The 20,865-nt window shown below is 39.6% G+C and overlaps 2 protein-coding genes across 3 annotated transcripts in view; both read right to left on the bottom strand.

Annotated features, from left to right (window-relative positions):
- RYa-R (RYamide receptor) overlaps positions 1 to 20,865 on the bottom strand; it is a 92,324-nt gene that overhangs the window by 9,459 nt on the left and 62,000 nt on the right. The gene's annotated exons all lie outside the window — the stretch shown is intronic.
- TwdlT (TweedleT) lies at positions 2,896 to 4,659 on the bottom strand. Its single transcript, XM_002053875.4, has 3 exons — positions 4,522 to 4,659; positions 3,995 to 4,420; positions 2,896 to 3,938 (listed from the first exon to the last, which is right to left on the bottom strand). The coding sequence occupies exons 2-3, from the start codon at positions 4,323 to 4,325 to the stop codon at positions 3,418 to 3,420; spliced, it is 852 nt and encodes a 283-aa protein (XP_002053911.1). The 5' UTR covers positions 4,326 to 4,420; positions 4,522 to 4,659; the 3' UTR covers positions 2,896 to 3,417.

The following is a 20,865-nucleotide window of genomic DNA, read 5'->3' as shown; positions in this document are numbered from 1 at the left end:
ATCTTGCAACATGCTAACAAACCCAACCAAAAAGAAAAGAGAAAAAGGAGTTTGGCCTTTTTTTGGAGCATGCAACACACTCGCAACTTTACGACCAGGCAAGGAATACTTGATTAAAGTGCGGCTGCTGTTATCAATTTAATTGTGCTTTGCCGCACTTTACGAGCGCCGCCAGTGTAATTAAAAATTTGGACCGCATAGTCAAAGGCAGCCCACAACAAACGAATTGGGTTGTGTCTGTATGACTGATGGCCCATTGATTAGGCGTACAGCAAAGGCAACAACAACAGCAACAACTTGATTGTTTGGGTCAACATTTGGGGCGTCACCTGTACAGTGCGAGATGTATATATGTAGAGAGACAGAGATCCGGAAGCCTGGCATGAGTAAGAGCACAAAATATGTGACTGGGAACACAAGCTCATGGCTTGGGGCCACCTACAACAACTGTTGCGGCCAAAGGTAACAGCAATAACAACAACAACAATAACAATAACAATAACAACAACCACAGGCAAAAGTGAAAGTGACAAAGTGTAGCGCAGAGGAGGAAACTGAAATTCGAGCGACAATGACAATGCGAATCGGCGGCGGCGGCGACGGTGTATAACGCTGTGTATTTAAAGCATTAAAAGCATTACACCAAAAAAAAAAAAAACAAAAAAAAAATAAAAAAAAAATCACAAAGAAACAAGCAAAATAAACGCAGATTGCAATGTTTAAAAAGTGAAACAACAACCAAACGAAACTTGATAAATGATAAAAAAGCAAAAAAAAAAATACCTAGAAAGTAAGTTTCAGCTTAAGACTACCGAATATGAAACACCCTAGGCAGAGCTGCTAAGCACGTTAACGATTTGAACCAATGCAGAAGTTCAAAACGAATGTGCAATCGTAAACAGAAGCTGATGTTGACAATCTTCAATTTTTTTAAACAGATTGAAACTGATTTACATTTAGAGATAAACATATTTTTTTTTGTGGCTTAAATACGATTCTTTTGTAAGCAGAATTTCTTCAATAGGGGCTTGTGAAATTATTTGTAGTCAATGGCAAATTCTGGTGATTATAAAACAGTTTATCTTTTGTCTTCGAATTTGAGGTGTCTTCGTTTAAAAATGGGTTAAAGCTTTACCTTAGACAGGTGTACATATAACAAATTTGAAATATTATACTTCCAATTGCTCATTGAGGTCCACTTTTCGATATAAATCAGGATTTTATTTTTAAAGGGAATTTTTTGTGGTATAACTACATTCAATCATATACATATAATAATTTATGGAATTGTTATATAACAATAATTTTTCTCTACTATTCTGAGTTTTGAGTATTCGACTGAAAATAAAATTACATCAACATCTTGAATTCTTAAAAGCTGAGCGAAAAACTTTAATGGGAAAAGGCCTTTGTTCAACGTATCTCCAAATTCGGAAGAACTGTTCACACCATAAAGGTATTAAATATTCAATCTAATGCAAATGTTGGTGGACTTGCTGAGGTTTTGTCGCCTGGCCTAGAAAAGTGTTTTGGAAGAAGCGGAGATGGGGGCGCTGTCACTAACTTTAGCTCTAGTTGCGGCTTGTTGCCAGTTGCCAGTTGCCATTTGCCAGTTTCTCATTTACCAGCACCTTTGGCTGGGGCTTCCCCGACTGGACAGCTGTGCTGGCTTTAAGCGTGGCAATCGCAGTTGGGCCAGGTCCTCTGGGCGACCCACACCATGCCCGGCAGTGCACTGTGTCTGTCTGTTGAGTTCAAACGGAAAACTTTCGGAAAATCATTCACACAAGTCAACTTAATTAAAATGGACTTGTCCGCCTCCAGCCCCGCGTACTTGGCCCTTTTGTCTTCCTTGTAGACCGCGTTGCCTAAGTGGCGGAAACCGTTAATTTACCTTCCCTTGCAAAAGATTAACCAAAACGAAAAAAACGGTCAAAGACAAATGACTGGCAATGTGGGATTAGATATATAAGTGAAAAAAAAAAACTATAAAAAATAAGTCAGGTTTTCTGTGGTTTTCAAACTCGATGTTTAAATTATAAGCGTAATGCTGAGAAATTACTTTTTAATTAGTTTCTAGTGGGCTTCCAGAACTTCTACACCAATTTTCCGTTCGCTTTAATTAATTTTTTCCCGTCCTGTAAGTGGGCCAAGTTTAAGGCAAGCCCGAATGATGCAAGGATAAATTGGTTTTTCAGCTGACCTAAAATCGGCCACACTTTGTGCTACATCTGCGTGAAATCAAGTTTAAAGTCGAAAAGCATCTCCCAGCTGGCAATGCCTACTGCCCAGGCATTGTTAAGGATTTTCATTCAGAGCTGAACGCACGTTCTTATCGCCTGGCTGGCAGGGACGTCCTATACGACATCATTGACGTCAGTAATCCGCATGTGGAAGCAATGCGTGCCCAATAGGTAAATATTAGAGAGGCGCACGAACAATAAGAATGCAAGGGACGAGCACAAAAATCAATTTCTCGGGCGTGTACTTTATGCTAATGGAAAAACGACTTATACACTTGGAAAATAATATAAGCCCAATTTAGAAGTTATTCTTGGCTTCAAAATAAACGAAAAGATTTCTAAATATCAGAAGAGCCTTCTTAACTTAAGAACAAATTAAGTAAATTTTTGTTTTTAGAAATTTATTTTCTAATTTATGATTCCAGTCTTTGCTGAAATTAGCCCTTGTGAGACAAAGTTTGTAGAAAAGAAAAATACTCTTGAACGATTTTTTTTTTTTGTAATTTTGTCACCGTTGTTTTTTTTTATTGTGCATAAAGTACTTAAATCTAATAATATAATTAATGTATATTTATATTTATATGTATGTATTATGTATTATGAATGGATTTATATCTCAACTTTCGCATTATCATCATCTATTAACTTCTGCTTCTTGTTCTTTTTTTTTCTGATGCCCGGATGCCAAGTGAAGTTCCCTTCCCGGGGAACTCAGCACTTGTCATCTATTAGCTAATTGATTTTTTTTCATTTTTTTTTCTGGTTAGGCAAGTGAGAGGGAGAAAGACAGACGAGATAGTGTGTTCGTGTGTGTGTGAGTGAGACAGAGATAGAGAGAGAGAGAGCGAGAGAGAGAGATGGAAGTGGTGATATATCGAATGATGGTGTAGTTAGGATAGTCGGAAACATTTTTTTATATACAAAAGTTTTGGACGAAAGTAGCGCCCAGTTATGTGAGCCTGAGGCGAGAAAATCGTCTTGTGTCGGACGTCTCTCCCGTCCAGAGATTGGGTCAAGTCGCAGTTTGTGGGGTTGAGTGTGGGCGTGTCTTTTTTCGGAAATATTCGAGTGTTAGCGCGTCAAAGACAGGACTAGTCAGCAGCTTGAGCCGAGTGTGTGTCTGATTGTGGTTAGATCGAGGTGAGTGTTCATCTTGTTGTTGCGGGGATGCTGCTTAGTAGGGGCCAGACTTGCCGGGTGGGCCGTAGTTGCTGGATGGCGCGGAGATGCTACCGCTATCACCACCAATGAAACCGCCGTCGCCGCCGCCAGTTGTGTAGCCGCTGCCAGTGTTGGTCTGAGTGAAACCACCGGTGCCGCCGGAGATGCCGCCGCTTTCCTTTTGGGTCTTGTATTTGATGAAGTAGACCTCGGGCTTGGAGGGTTGCGTGGGGGCGGGCGTGGGAATGACAATATCCTGTTGATCCTCGGGCTTCTTGACCAGCACATAGACCAGGGTCTTCTCTTCGTTCTGGGGCTGCAGCGGGATGACTGGAGCCTGGTACGAGGGTGGAGATGGCGCCTTAATAAAGATGATCTTGTAGTGCTTCTGGGCCTGGCCCACTGGCAGATTGGGGCGCTGACGCACTTCCTCTTGCTCTGGTGGTGGCACATGCACGTAAATGTGCTTCTGCACCAAGGTGGTGCCGCCGCCACCACCGCCGCCACCGCCGCCTCCGAAACCACCGCCGATGCCTGCAAAATTATCCAAGATTAGCTGGGAAGTTATTTAAGCTTGATGATTGTCGCACCTCCGCCGAAACCACCGCCGGATCCACCGCCGAATCCACCACCTGAGCCGCCGCCAAAGCCGCCTCCTGAGCCACCGCCGAAACCACCGCCGAAGCCGCCTCCTGAGCCACCACCGAAGCTGCCTCCTGAGCCGCCACCGAAGCTACCGCCACCTGAGCTGCCGCCGAATCCACCACCAGAGCCGCCACCGAATCCAATGCCAATGCCGCCACCGCCGCCGCCGCTGCCACCGTGGGAGCCACCGCCGCCACCGGGACGATTATAGTTGTAGCCGGCTTCAGGGCGCGCCGCGGCCAGCGCCAGGCAGGACATTAAGATGAAGGTTTTCATGGCTGCTCGAACACGCGCTCTCTTAGATGGATGTATTGTAATGTATATTCACGGATTGGCACGCACACACTTGCACTGTCACAGTAATCCTAGGTCTGTGCCGTGTATCGGTGTGTGTTGGGAGTGTAGAGATGGGAAGAGATACGATTGTTAGGGATGCCTGGCCAAACTGTGTATGTATGGCTGAGTGTCTCACGTTTGTTGTTTTTCTCAGTTATCCTCGCTGCACTCTCGACTCTAGACTCGGACTCGGACTCGGTTCACCGATGTTTATTAGACCAAATCAAATGCTTCACTGACGAACCAATGCAGCCGCATCATCAATTTATACAAAAAATCCAAGCGGCATAGATGCCACATTCGCACAGAGCCCGAAACACAGTCGGCCAGCGGCACACACAGATACACACACACACACACACACACACACACACATGGGCAGAGGTTAGCGATCATGATGATGCGACTCTTGTGCATGTGTGGCCCAGGCCCGTAGCTGGCCAGCGAGCTGGCCAATAATATCCAGCCCCCTGCCTCAATCTCTTCTCACTCTCCTTCTCTCTCGCTCGCTCTCTCTTTCTGTGTGCGAGTCTCTCAGCGTTTGCGGTGTAGGACGGGCAAGTGAAACAGAAATTACCGCACAATCAACTTATTACCGCACAGGCAAAGCCAGAGCTTCACGATTTCCCGCCTGTCGGATGTGGCGCAGACTGAGAGCTGCCTCTGCTACTGCTTCTCTCACTCTCCAGCTGATGAACCCAATGTCGTGCACTTTCGCTCTCGCTGGCAGCGAGACCAGCTCGCAGCTACCAGTTCGCAGCTCCCATCTTCGAGCTGCCACAGCGCTTGGGACGCGCACTTGAGCTGTGGCAGGCCAAGCGTTCGGCTGCGGCTTTCCTCGGGGGCAAATCGCAATGAAAATGAAAACATGCGCTCACGATCGCATTTTGGAGCTGGGCGAAAAGTGAAAATCATAAGAAAATGCCTTGGAAAACTTAAAGTCTCAGCCTGAAACCGATTCAGTTGTTCAACAATGGCAATTTGAATAATTTCGTGCGCGTGTTGTGGGTTTTCCTACCATTCGAATTTGGGTTGCCATTGTGCGGCAATCTTTACTATACATTCACATACTTGTATGATAAATGAGAATATGTGCAGAATAATGTTTACAACAAGAGCAAGTGGTGTGTGCTTAAACCTAACTCATTGTGATACTTAGCGCGTACTGCTCACCAATATACAGTAGAAATTGACTAAGTGCAATTGCAAAATGGCAATCAGCAGTTGCTTAAGAATGTAGCAATTTTTTAATTACTTACACATATTTTTGTGAACATTTATTTCAAGAAATTTTATTTTCATTTTAATTTTATTTGACATTTTTTTTATTGTTTAATATTTTTATGTATTGTTGCAGTTAACTTTTTTTTTATTCTTGCCTGTTGTACTTTTTATTTTACAGTCGAACAAATCATAAGTAAATTGTTTTATATGAGATCAGTGACAGCATGTTTATATACATATAAAATGAGCTTCCCAACCAACAATGGTCACTGTACACACATACATACACACTACAAGCATGTTATCACTAATCTTATATAAAATATTGGGTATTCATACCCAGCCAATGTCCACTGTACATAGTTTGCTCAAGTTATTTACAGATTCCCGACGCGTCTTCCAGATTTTCAGCACAGATAAAAACGCCAAAAACCCGAGTCGATAAAACAGTTGTGAAATGCAGCTAAGGGCCCGTCAACAACTTCTGCGAAAACTTTAAGTGAGGGCATTCAGCAGTCGTGCAACACTCGAAAACTTAATATTCTTATTTGTTAGCGTTGCTTTTTATAACTTTTATTTATAGTCGTATAGCTTTTACGATTTGGCAGACCTCACGCTTACGCATCGCAAATTAGCTTCTTGCGTAATTTGGCCATAAAAAATTCAAGAAAAATAAAAAAATAAAATAAACTAAAAATGTTTGAAAAAAACATTTTGCAAATTGTCGCCGCGAATCGACATTAAATGCAATTTTATTGTGATTACTGATTGCTCTCCTTGTTGTTATTGTTGTTGTTGCTGTTATCGATATTAAAACTGCGTTTTTCTTGATTTAAAACTTTGCCTTTTCTTGTTAATTTTCTGTTTGTTAATTGCATTGAGCACTTAACCGCATAACGAAATGGTCCAATCGATGGCTCGTTCGTTGAACTGCGCCAAAAATTGGTAGAGAAAATTGTATAAAGTGCCCAAACGGTTTTTTTGGGTTGATTTTTTTCAATTAGTCGGCAATTTTCGGGTCAACCAATTCAATTGTTATTTTTTTTATCAAAGCGATTCGTTGCGATTTTTAATTTTATTAAATGTTGTACAATGGTACGTTTTTTGCTGCCTTTGGCATTGTGCAAAAGGTTACAAGATAAACCCCTCGGATATATTGGATGTTTTACATTTCAAAAAACAATCGAACAGAATTTGTGCAATACCAAAAAATGTGGTAATTAAATAATATATCATACCTTACTGCAGGAGAGACACCACACAAGAGGTCTTTAGCTTGATTCTAGAGCTGTTTTCTAATATAAGAGAGATTCCCTTACAAAAAGTTTAGCTTAACAAGAAGCAAATAAATATAACATTATTAAAAAGGAGTTACCCTTATTTACTTAATATGCAATTTTCACTTAATATTTATGTTAAGTTAAAATCAAAACCTGATAACTTTTATCGCTTTGGGCGTCAAAGCCTAATTAATGGAATAACAACAAATGTTTAGTCTATGGCTAAAATAGATTGAGGAATAATCGTCGAAATTAAATGCAATTACAATAAACTGTCAATGATATTTCAATAGTTGTTAATGTCTGAAACGTTGCCCAGCAACTGCATTTCCGGCCTTTTAGCCAAAATGCCGGCGATTTCACCTTGAAAAGCGCTTGCGTAACCAGACTCCATCCACATCCAGAGTCAGTCACGAGCAGCTCCTCTTGGCCAAAACGTATGCAAAAAAAGTAAGCAAAAACTTTTTTTTGCTAACGAACATCGAGCTTCGAACATTGAGCGACTTTTCGACTTTTCGACTCTTTGGCTTTAAGTGCTTTTATTGTACGACAATAAATTGTGCGAGTGCGAGTGCCGCACAGAAATGTGGGAAATACTCAAATCAATTGAATGCCAAACTCCTTTGAAGTCGAGTTAACCGAGAGATGCTGCAGCTGTGGCCACCGTCAGCTCCAATCGTAGAGCAAACAGCAACACCTCCAAATGAGCCGCCGTTGCATTCCGATTCCGATTGCCAGTGAGATTTGCGCAGATTGCGGGTCCATTGAATTTACATTTACAATTTGCATTCAAGTTCACAAACAACACCAAAATTATCTGAATATTTCATGAGCCTAAACGTTTCACGTTCAATTTCCGATTCGACAATCGCCAAAAGCAGTTCATTGAGGAGCAACCGCTAGATAAATCTCACGCTTATTCAGTTGGAGAGACACACTCTAAAGGAAAGTTATTATTGTCTGACATTGACAGTTTCGGGGTTAGTCAGATCATTGAATTAAACATATACAAATTTCGGCCATGATGCAGAATTTAAGAGAAGTCACGGCATTGCAAACTTTAATAAATAAATACGTTGGTATATATTTTTGGATTGCCTGGCAAATGTCTTCTATATTCTTCATACATACATGTAAAGAAGATTTTTCCCAATCGGTGAAACACATAAATGTTTAAAAAAGGTATGCACAAAGCGAGTGCATATGTGTGTCAGCAGGCAGACAGGCGATTTTAAAGTGTATAACCTACTCGATTTAGCCACGTCGTCGATTTAAAGAATATAAGAGGTATATACTTGAGAGTTGAAACATAGCTTCATTTAAAAATAATCGATAAATTATCTCGGTACAATCAAATCGATCTAGATTAATCTCTTACTGAGGCTATCACTAGCTAGTAACAAAAAAATCTGGTATTAAGTCTCTCGTGTAGTATACACAGATCCAAATTCAGACTACTTTTTGCATATTTTTTTTGCATAACATTATTCTATGGTAAATTCGTCAATTGTTGGAAACCATATTTAGAAATACATTACTCCTGCTGTAGAAAAGTACTTCTGGGCTTTACTTAGTTCTCCACTTAACTTAGTTGCGTCAGTTTTATGGTAAGCGCTTATGTTTTATGCAAACGTAGATGTAGTTTTATTGAGTATGCTTTAGTCATTTAAGTTGGCCCCTGTTTATGGCCAGTCAATTAGCAGTTAACCGCAAAGGATTAAGCACAGCACGCAAATTGCATAAGAAATGGGAGGAAAGGGGCATCCTTTGCTACCGGGCAGCACGATTGGGGGTGACTGCGCCGTTGACACTGAAAGATGAAGATTGCAGCGATTCACGCAACTAGCTGCGCGCTCGGTGGGTGCTGTGCATCGCTGGGGGCCAGTAGGAGGAAGTTGGAGCCAATGAAGACGAAGACGCGGACGAAGACGACGACGACGGCAACAACAGTTGTTGCTTCCTGCATCTTTTTGTCGCTGCTTATTGCTGCTGTGTGTGTGTGTGTTGGTGTGCATGTGTGTATTGGTGTTTGTGTGTGTATGTCTGATGAGGCAGTGGCATCTCCAGCAAGAGCAACAGCCACGGCGCCACTTCCTGCTTGTTAGGCAAACACACAGCGACAACAGCGTGCAAATTTTTGAATTGTTGTAGACAATTTTTATTTCTTTTTTCTTAATTTATTTCAGTCAATTTTGTTTTTTCTTGTTTGCTTAAAGCTTGGCTGCTGCACTGTTTCGCTTTTACATTTGACATTTTTGTGGCCGTGTTGCAGCCGCAGCATCTTTTGGCGATGCGCGCTGCTGCTCAACGAACGACAGATCGACATGCTGTATTCATAGACTTGTTATTTATTGCACTTGACAGCATGTTTGTAATGTTCGAATGCTCGCCACTGCGCTGTAGTAAGTAGTTGCAGCGGCAACTTGTTGCCAACTCTTAAATGCTAATTAGTGTCAACGACTTTTTGCTGTGCTAGCCAAAAAAAAAAAAACAAAAATAATTCTATAACGTTTGACCATTTGGCAATTGCAACCTGAGATTGTCAAGAAATTAAAAGCTTACATGTTTTCGTTTTAAGGCCTTAACACTTATGGATTGCAGCTTAATTTAAATGCAACATTTAGTTGCTGTCAATTAAAAGTTGCAACCAGCCAAGTTTTCATCTGCCGCTAAGCCTTTGGCAAACCGAAAGTTTAATTTTAAATTAAGATTTTATTAACTAAAGAGTTTTCCCAAGTCTAACTTGCCTCAAGGCTAGATATGCTGTGTGTTTAACCCCACAGGAATCGATACCTTCAGTTTCTTACGGACTACTCAAGTGCGTCTCAATTTACTGCAATATTCTTTATTAACTTCTTGCTCAGATTTGCCGTGTCACTAAGGTATTTGTTTACAAAGTCTATTAAATAAAGTAACTTGATGCTAACGAATAGCATTTAAGACTATCCCTTTTTAGATTTAGAAAGCTTTTCGCGCACTTTTCTTTCTATTGAATTTGGCGTGCATTTTTCTAAATGGGAAACATTCCTGGAACTGGCTCGGCTGCCTCGTTAGCTGATACTTTTAGCTGCTGCTAGAGATGAGAAAGTTTCTAATTTTCTAAGCACGATGTGAAAGGTTTTATTAATTAAAATGCTAGATAATAAAACGAGAATTTAACGATTTGATTTGGCATTTCACTTGCAATGCATTAAAGTTTAATATTTTTTTAACTAAGCTTCGATTTTTCTTAAACTGTCGGTAGAAGGAGAAAAAGTCATATTGCATTTAAATTTTTTTAAAAGTATATTATGCCTAAAATTTCTTCGTACGAAGTAACTTCTAGTTCGGCTAGTTCGGCTCTCAAATATGATAATTGATCGAATATGTATAAATTTAAACAAAATTTTGAAATACATATTCATGCAGAGTGTTATCTGTTAATAATTTATCTAAATAAATTAAGTCACACTTGCAACGAAACATCGTTTGGCCTTTAAAAGAAATGCAATTTTGAACAATTTTGTCAAAAATGTTAAGCGATTTCTTGTCAAAATCTGGTAAATTTAGAAATCAAACATATTTTGTTCGCCTTTATAGAATTAGCCAAATTGATTTGAATTCTTTTAAGTAATAATATCTGAAAGTATCGGTTTAGAGAGAAAATGCAGCTCAACTTAAGTCGAGCATGCACGAAACTAGACTTTTTAAAACATCGTATAAGGTATCGTGTTTTTGTTTTTTATTATAATTAAAATGAACACGAGAAGCGGCCAGCTCTAACGACGCGAGCTGCAGTTGCTTTAACGTTTGGGTGGCTGTCGTCCTTTTAATTTAATTGCAAGGACGTGCCTCACATTTGCTGGCGTCGCGTGGTTTCCCCACTCGACATGTGCAAATTGTGCATTAAGTTCGCATGACGTTGACATTTAGCAGCTGTTGTGCGGGCGGTTGGGTGGTCGGGTGGTCGGGCGGGCGGTGGAAGTGCTTTTAATGCCATTTGCATATTAATGATATCAATTGTGCGCAAGTATTTCAATTTGCCAAAAGGCCCGGAGTCTGTTTAGGATCTGGCCTAATTGCTGGGAGTGAGCCTACAATTTCTTGGCGAAACATGTGGAGCCTCTTTGTTGGATTATTTATGATGCGGAAACAGTTCAGGTCTGGGCCTGAGTGCAGGTCGTGGCCGCGGCCATGAATGAGACGCAGCTGCTATGCATTTAACGCCAGACAGTTTTTTATTTACTTTTCACCAAATTATTTTCTCTTGTCTCGACAACGGCAAAACGCACTTTGGCGCAAGTTTCTTTGAAGTAGAAAGTAAATATTTCTTTGAAAACATTGAGGAAGTCAAGAGTTGTGGGTTGAAAGTGCAACACGCTCGATAAGAGATTTGGCAGTCTGTAGCATGTGTGTGTAACATTTGCTGCATTGCAATGGTGGGAATATTAAAGCTAACACATGGCAAAACAACAGGAAGAGTAAGGTGGAAATCGGGCAGGAGGGAGAGCAGGCAACCTGGTTGCCAGCGGAAACAAGTTTCAATGCTCTAAATCCAAAAGCGGGCGCAGAATGTGGGCCATGCGTTGTGTTGGGTTGTCGTCGGCAACGCTTCCAACTTCAATTAAGCGAATTACGAGCCAGTGCAGCATGTCTGTCAAGGCAACACTAGCAGCCACAACAACAATCACTGCAACTGACATAAACGCGGCCGCGTCTGTAAAACGAGCGAATTACTTGTTCGCGCACAACGCGTCGTATGCGTAATTTATTTTTTCTCCTATAAATGAAGCGCACAGCGAATGTTTAAAGCCCGTCGTCCCTCATTTGCCTATCGACTGTGTGAAAAGCACAAAACAAAAAGAAGAAGAAAAAAATAAACTTAACGTGGCTAACAATTGTTGCCAGCTATTTTTTTTTTTTATTTAAATCGTAAAAGTTGATGTAATGAACGCGTAAAGTCAACGACAACCGCCGCCGTCGCCGTCGCCTTCAAGCATTAAAGCACTGGAGCGAGTGTCGCCTGAGAAATGTTGCCAAATGAGCGGAAATGTCCAACCTAATGGTGGGCTAATTTAAAATGACAAAACCCATTAAAAATAAAAGAACACAGCGAAGGGCATGCCAGGCCTTGGCTGTGTCTTAAACAGCGGCAGTATTTTTATGCCCCCTGTAGAGGTTATCATAAATGTTGTGCGTCAGGCATTGGGCTGGGCACTTTCAACGTGAGCGCCATCAATTATATATATTCGAGTTGAGATACATAAGGTGTATATATTTATCCAGTAAACCGAGCGAGTGGGTCTTAAAGGGTCTTGTCATTTTGCAGTGTATTAGAAAAAGGCACTGGGCTGAGCCAGCAGATTGTTTTCTGCGACTAGAAACCTCTTTAATCCTTAAAATGTCTTTTCCAATAATTTGCATTTCTGCAGCTTAACCGACAGACTCAGAGATCATCAAGCTGATAAGCTGCTGAAATTAAAGGGCCCAATTTGGGATTCATTTTTAATATAAAGAAGATTTTTATAATTTGCTATCTCAGCATTATTTTAAGTGCAAAAAGATGAAGGCTGATATTTATTATTATTTTATGTACAAGCAAGAAATTGGTGACACAATATAAGATAAAAAAACCTTAGAATATTGCTACAAAAAAGGAGAATAATCGAAAACTGAGAGTGAAAAGGGGTAAAGAACATATGTAGGGAAAGTGAAGAAACGGAAGGGTTTATAAAATAAAGAATAGAGAGAGATAGAGAGAAAGGTTTGTGTAGTATGTGGTACTGAGGAATGTTATTTATCCTAACTTGTTTTATAACATAATTTGATTTGGTATATGAGAACATCTCGCAAATGGATCACTCATTAGTGGGATACGCAATTGTACCTGCCTAGGACTTGCCAGGAGCTAATATTTACCAATTTGCTTTAATCAATAACCAATTTGCATTTCATAACAATAATAAGCATATTAATTATAAAAGAGTTTTTAAGCTTTTGCGCACAACAGCTGGCAATTCTTGCTGTCCTTATATAAATTGGAAAAGTCAGTCGCTGTTTAGTTTGCAGTCTTATAAAGTTTTCTGTTTGCTTTCAATCAGTGGCAACTGCAACTGAAGCTGTCGGATTTGCCACAACCCCACACACACCCCCGCCCTGGTTTCGCTGAGGTTGCCGAGCTGCTCGGGTTTTCGTTTGTCAAAATTTTATTGCACTTAAAAGTGAATATTTATTTTTTTTTTAGTTTTTTATTGTTGTTTGTTTTTTTTTTTTTTTTTGCCCATTGTCGTGCGATTCGTGCTGCAGTTGGTTGGCTTTAGCGTAGCCGTTGGGAATTTTAAATATGTATGTTTCACAGCTGCTGCTTTGGCACTCAATCGAAGCGAGTCAACTTGGCATCCGCTCCCCCCTTGGAAGTGCCGCCCCCTTTTTGCTACACGGCTCAAATCTGCGAACAGCAGTGAATAATAAAAGTCGAACCCAAGTGAAATCGCGGAATTGGATTTATGTATATGTATATATATATATGTATGTAGAGTCTGGGCAGTCGTATAATTTATATTTACTGTGGGAATGCAAGAGATGATGAGCGTAGCTAAACTCCATGGGATCGCGGTCACAGAGAGGTGTTGCCATGGATCAAAGGTGATAATGTCAAATGGACATATTAAAGTTGGTTTAATGCTCCGATTATTTATATATTAAAATACGCTTTTATAAAACTCATCTAATACTCTTGCAGAACTTTTTATAATATGTAATGCAAAGAAGGAAACATCTCTGATCTTATCTGATCTCTGATATTTTCTTTGATCAGTATCGACAGCAGACTCGACATAGCCCATTGTCTCTGTGTATGTAAATTAGTCTGTCGATGATAGTGTAATCTTCATAAAAGCTTTCAGAACCGTTCGGATCGGACTGCTATATCATATTGTTGTCATGCGAATGATCTCATCAATTTCGGATGAATTTATCTATGTGAAGGATCGCTCGAAAAATAGGACATAGATTGAATTTTGTTTTTATTTACAAGAAAGCACACACCACTCCTGACATACCTGTAAGCTCCGAAGCCACTGAAAAAGGGTATTTTAGGTTCGGCGTGCCAAAACTAAAATCGTTCTTGGAAATTGTAGTTTTAATCATTTTGCAAAGCAGGTCGCGCTCAACACTCGCATAACTGTGGTATTATTTTCCCATTTCCTGGGCTCATTTCTTTGAAATTATCTGGTAATTTTTGAGGTGTTTCGACGCTTGCACGTGCCCAAACACAGGCGGACAACAACAACAACAATGGCTGCAAACATTAACAAAAAATCGACAACATTTGCATATCTGACGAAACAACTTGTCAAGACAACATCAAGCGCCAGTCCAAGCCCCCCCACACACATACACACCCCTTCTCGCTGCGTCGCTCTCCCCCCCTCTATCAGCTTTGTGCCCGCATCCCTGGGCTATTCGCTGCTTTTGTGAATATTTCGTGCAATTTGAAGAACTGGCAACTGATGAGGAAGAAGAAGCAGCGGCAGCAGATAATGCAAATGGTCATTAGACACAAAGCAAACGCTGTCGCTGGCCCACTCGCTGCAGCACTGACTGGCAAACTGACTGACTGACTGGCTGACTAACTGACTGACTGACTGGCTTGCTGAGTGAGCCCCCCGTTCATTGTCCGGCTATTGTGTAATCGTGTCTGTTTGTTGGAGCTAGAAGAAACCACAATTATTTACATAAATTGCGCGTGGCTTAAAGACCTCTTACTTTTTGCCATACTAGGCAACGTCAATTTGTATCTGTATCTCGGCGTTTGTATCTTTTATCGGCAGTGCGTGTGTGCGTGAGTTGCCTTGACATCCGCTCGAGTGATCGGCCCATAAATGACATGACAGCCAACCCCTGGCCTGGGGCAGCTCTCATTTGTAGTTAAGCTAACTGTTTAATTTATATTAGCTTCGGCTTTTGAGCCTCTTTTCATGCTGACATAAATGTCCTTTTTAATTTCGCCACACAGAACTTCATTTGGACTTAAGGAGCTTGTAATTGAATTTATCCAGCAGAAGTACTTCCGTTTCGGCAATGGAAACAAAATGAAATTAAGTGCACTTCAGTTATATATAAATGTCAGACCGCCTGTTTAATAGTTGACAGGGGCAAAGTTTTACAAATTTCGTTGGAATTTAAATTAAAGACCAACTTAATAAATAATTGTAATATGCGAAATTGTTTCGCTTTTTCACGTTTGTTTGCTTTTTGTTCAAGTTTTACAAGTCCTGCGTAACGAAATTATAATTTGCATATAATTTTAACACTTGGGCTCAAGATATCTGCCCGAACAGCCGGCTGGCCAAACAACGGTCAAAAACTTGAGGTCAGAAGATTGATTAAGCATAAAAAAGGCTCAAAAGAGGCAATCGAATGGAAAGCTGGCCAGCTGGCGTCCAAGGCCATGTAGGATTCGCACAAAAGTTATCAAAAAAACAAGAAAAAAAATACACAGAAACAAAAATGCAGGCCCAAAAGAACAACAAAAGTGTTTTTGGGAGGTGCCCGACTAGGAGATACCTTGCAGCCAGCGCAAAATGGCAATCCATATATGTGCATACATGCTGTGCTTCTTCTTTATGAAATTAATTCTAGAATAACCTTCGTATATATTGTCCGATTGTCATGAAATATAGGTATGAAATATGGTATCAAAACTTGTGTATATACCAAAAAACAGGCATTTTTGCCTTAAATACTGAAATATTTTTAAGCTGTGTGGCATACACCCCTAATGGCTTACTTGGTTTCTGTAGTTCTTCAACTCTTCGGTTGGCGTTAACTGATGAATATATAAACGAACCTGGCCAGATTTAATTGCATACACAATATTATGCCCGGTTGCACTCGGTTTCAAAAATGTATAGGGTATTGAAACATGCGAAAATAAGAAACTTATTCAAATCAATTAGGGTCAACAGCAGTAAAACGGAAAGTCAAAGAATGCCCCACGAATGACACTTCGTAAATTGATACCCAGGCTGTGGTTAACCTGTGGTCAACCTGTGGTTACATAAGCTTTTGCAGAATGCAAATAAAAGCTGATGCAACGATATATGTGTAAAGCCGCGCGCGATAATCAATGCGATTTATGGCGTCATGGCAAAAACGCGTGGCAAACGCGCTAAAAGGATGCACAGGCGGGATTGCCCGCAACCCGGTTGGGACCCCTCTCCCCCCCCCACAACACGCTGCTCCCGCACAAACGAAGATTAGGTAAGCGCAAATTGAGCCAAAAGATAAATGGCCATTCGACGGGCAGAGATTGAGATTCCCAGCGTTGTCGAACGGGCTAAGAAACTTTCGCTTTTTATTTTTGGCTGCACTCACGCAGAGAAGATGTTGCGGTTGTGGCTGCTACAGACAGCCCCGATCCCCTCTTCCCACTTCCATTAGCTTTTGCAGTTGTCCAAGATTAATTTAAATGTTCGGCGCAGGATCCGCTGTCAGCCAAATGCAAAGCAAATGAGCTGTGACTCTGCTTTGACAGCCGTCTGCGATTTATGCTGTTGTCTGGGCCAAAACACTTGGTCATGCCTGTCAATTGGGATGCATCTGGCATGAAAATGTTATTGCCAAAGTTTGCTTTATACTCAGTCTAAGAGTGAAAAGAGTATATTGGTTTTGTGTAGTAGCCTGAATTAGCCAACCATTTTATTTTATTTAAGCCAGAAAAATCTCAGGAACATATCCTTGAAAATACTTTTTAAAACAGAAAACTTAAAAATTAGTTTATATTTGAACACAATGACTCCGACGCTATAAAACCTACAAGTTTGATATTTGTAATATATTCTCTTGCATATTCCGTCCAGACAAACTGTTAAGCCCCAAATTTCCATATTTCCCAGAGTTGTCTAGCTTGAATCACGACATTTTTATGAACTCCACCAGCCTCCTGAATGAAGACTTCCGATGAACTCTCCTAAACAAAGATTCAAGCATATTTTGCAATGGTTTGACGATTATTCTGTTGCAAGCTGCCATTGGACTGTGAACGAGTACTGTGCAGTGGGTTACACCCGACTGCAGCATTCTTGCTCGTTTATTTTTACTGCTGCAACTTGGTACTGCATAAAATGCTTTTTAAGTGCCGCAACAGGACCTGTGACAAGAGCAGCAGGTGAAAAGCGACGCTTGATTTGATTTTTTCTGCTGCTCATTTTGTATGCAAAAATCACATTGTTGAAGCAGTTGTTGTTGTTGCTGTAGTGTTTGTTGTTTTGTTTGTTGCTGCTGCTGTTGTCATCGTTTGGCTTACAGCAACTGCTTCAATTGGCAGCGTAAATATTAATGAGCGAACGTGTTTGAGTTGCAGTCACTGCTGTTGGCACGACTAAACGAGGCAGCGAGGCTCGCATATGGATTTGTGTATATAAATTATGGGGTGATAATTATGCTCTAACGAAATGACTTCATTGAGTGCCGGAAAAGCACTGTTTCAATTGACCTGGGCCCCAAAGGGAAAACTCTTGAGTCATGCTGCTGCCGCCTTTAGATTATATGACATTACAGCTGTGGTAACAACTCTGTGGCAAGGTCGCACAACTTGTCTGCCAAACGGCTGGCTGCATTTGTGAAAACTTTAAACAAATTTTTGCAAGTTTCTATTATTTTTATATATTTTTTGTTTATACATAAACTATGCTTAGTTATTGATAGCTGTGGTTACGCCTCCGTCACCCTCGCCGACGCCGCACGCACCTGACATACGGCTTGATTGGAGGCATTTGCAATGGATTATGAAAATTGTGTGCATGCCGCACAAAAGGTCACTAGCTAAACTGGTTTGCTATCGTACATTTGGAGGCAGCTTGCAATAGTTAGCCCGCTTCCCCCCTGACCGACCCCTATCCCACTGTTTGACTCTCCCTCTTGGCTGCACATAAAACTAAAACAGCAACCGCAAGTGGTTGCCTTAACTAGCCGCTCGGCCAGCACCAACACACTTAACCTTGTAGGCCTTGCCACAGTTGCAAATGCAACGCAAACCACACAACAACAGCAACAGCCACTATAACTGCATCTACTGAGACTGTCTGGCCAAGGCGAAGGAAGTCAACGAAAGGCGCTTGGCGCTTGGCGCTTGGCTCTTAACCTTTCAACAGGCGCCTACATAACATGCCAGGAAATGCACAAATCAAGCACAAGGCCCAAGGCAAAACCAATTCGAAGCACATTCAACTGCCTAGACAGTACGCTAGATGCTTTTATTTTGCCAAGATAAGTCGTTAGCAATTGCAGGCTATATTGGCCACAAAAAAAAATTATTTAGAGCAAACGAATTAGCATCTGTATAATATATCTGTAAAATGTATCTGTATAATATATCTGAGTAAAATGAATAAAACAAATGCAACATTTAGCGCAACTAAGCTTTCCTTTTAAGCTGAAACTTGAATGTAAGTATCTTAAAGTTTTTTAATTCAAGAATGCTTTATAAGGATACTCAATTTAGATTTATAAATAAATAATATGGCAAAATCTTTCTATAAGATGCGATTTTTTTTTCAGATTCAAATGCAGTCATTCTAAATGTTAAATTAAGACACGACAGCAAATATATATATAGACATTTTATAAATATGTTTATCATTGAGATGCATTTGAGGGTTAAGCATCGTGCTAATCTTAGTTGTAAGGGAATACAGCCAACAACTAAGTGTTACAAGTATCTTTAAGATACATTTGAAAGATATGTTTTTTCCGAAGAAAGCCAAAGACAAATATTACATTTTGCTTATCCTTAATACATTAGTCATAGCATTATCAGTTATTAATCAGGGCAACTGAAAAGATATAAATATCTTTAAGACGCATTTGGGCAACAAGTCTCAAAACTGGTTTGTGCTTAAAAAAAGCAGTCAGTACCTCCAGACCAAAAGATATAAGTAATTTTAGGATATCTTTAGGATTTAGGTAATATGTCTCTTCAAAAACTAGTTCCTGCCTCAAGAAAGGCAAAACAGACGAGTTAAATTGTAATCAAATGAGTTTAAGTGTATTTCTGTTATAAAAAGTAATGCCTGATACAACCAATAGATACAAGTATCTCTAAGATACTTACAAGCAACAATCTACCCGCACTTGCTTTGCCGTGGATGTCTCATGCATAGAATGTATTTCAGCTGCGCTTTTGAAACTGTAACCGAATTTCCCCATTAAATTAAGAGGCCAAACAAAACCATTGTCGTGGACGTTACGCAATTTGGCAGCATATTTGCTTCGCAGTCGCACACAAGATGTATCCCATGGATGCAAATGGACGCCGCGCTGCTGCGCGCAGCTTATGCAAGTTGACTTATGGCCAGGGATCCATTTATTTTCGCACAATTACGCTAAATGCTCAGTTTGTCGATGTACTTAGGGATCCTGCTCTAATTGCCGCCATGAACGCAGCGCTAAGCTTGGGTCATGCGTGGCCAACGGCTCCATCTGTGCCAGCTGTTAATTGCAACTCATGCTGCCACGGCAGCAACACCTTTAATCAGGCGTGCAATTCATTATAGCAATTGCTCACGTTTTAATTAAACCGACGACTGCCAGCGACTGCGTTTCGTATCTCATGAAAACAAGTGTTTGTCCGACTGCGTGTGGAAAACGCAGAACTTTTATTTACTTGCGAATAAATTACTTGTTCGCAGCGTTTCCTTCAAATTAAAATTAAATATATGCATTGTTTATTTACAGTGCATTTCTTGGATTTTCATTACTACTTATCAAAAAAAAACCTTGACCTCATGAAAAGCAGACCAGTTCATAAATGTTTTAGTTCTGATTCGCTTAGTTAAGGGAACTCCAGTTTTGTATATGATAAGCCATATGTTGAATCCAAATAAGCCATACTCTTTACCAATTATTATATTTAAAAAACCGCTTGATCAAAATGTTCTATTGAAAATTAAAAGAATTTCGTCGATTTTCAAAGCCAGTGAACCATGATTTAACTAGAAATCATTTGCATTGCTACAGTAAACCAAATTTTATATAGACCATGGCATTGCCTGATTTGATCAATAAATAACAAAACATTTCTGTAGTTTTCAATTTTGTGCATTTCCTGCGACTTGACCTTTCGCAAGCAGAGAAAGCGTTATTTTAGTCAATTTAAATGAGTTTTTATTATGAATTAAATAACGATTTATGTACTTAAGTGCAATTGCTTTGCACTACATTTATAAAATAAATATTTATAATTTATTTAAAATATTTGTAATTTATATTTTCATTTCTTTGTTTATAACTGCTAGTCAGTAATTATTATTATATTTAAATAACATTCAGACAACTTAACAACAACAACAACAACAACAACAAATACAAGTTTCATTTATAAATTTAATTTCCTTATTTGTTTAGCAAAGAAAAGGCTATTTATTTTATATATTTTTATAACAATATATAATAAACATTTTATATAATATTTAAAGCTAGTTAAAAATCATTTGTTAAAAGCAACCCAAAAAACAAAAACTGTTGTTCAAATTGTTTACAATTGTTTTATTTTGCGGCCATTGCACATTGGAATTCAAAATTCAGCATTAATTTAAGAGCTCCAAGACTTGAAGACAACAACAAACACACACACACACACACAACAGCAAAAAACAAATGCAAATGTATATATTGTTTATTTAATTATATTTAGCTTTTATATACTTACTATATATATCTTTATATGTATTTTAACACTAGGCATTTGCAACTGACCAAGCAGCGTCGGTCAACTTAAAAATTATGTTTACGTTTAGACAAGAAAACAATTGATTTATTTTATTAAATATATATTGTATATTTAAAGAAATACTTAGCTATTTTTCGCAAGCAAATAAATTATAAACAGACAATACAATACAAAAAACGAGAATGAAAGGCTATCTTCGGCACACTGAAGATCTAATACCCTTGAAGACCCAACCTTTTCATAAAGCTTATAGTGCTTTGCCCGT

The sequence above is a fragment of the Drosophila virilis genome, chromosome 2, assembly GCF_030788295.1.
Source record: "Drosophila virilis strain 15010-1051.87 chromosome 2, Dvir_AGI_RSII-ME, whole genome shotgun sequence".
Classification (NCBI taxonomy): Eukaryota; Metazoa; Arthropoda; class Insecta; order Diptera; family Drosophilidae; genus Drosophila; species Drosophila virilis.
Note: the sequence above shows the minus strand (reverse complement) of the source record. Positions and strands in the feature narration are given on the sequence as shown.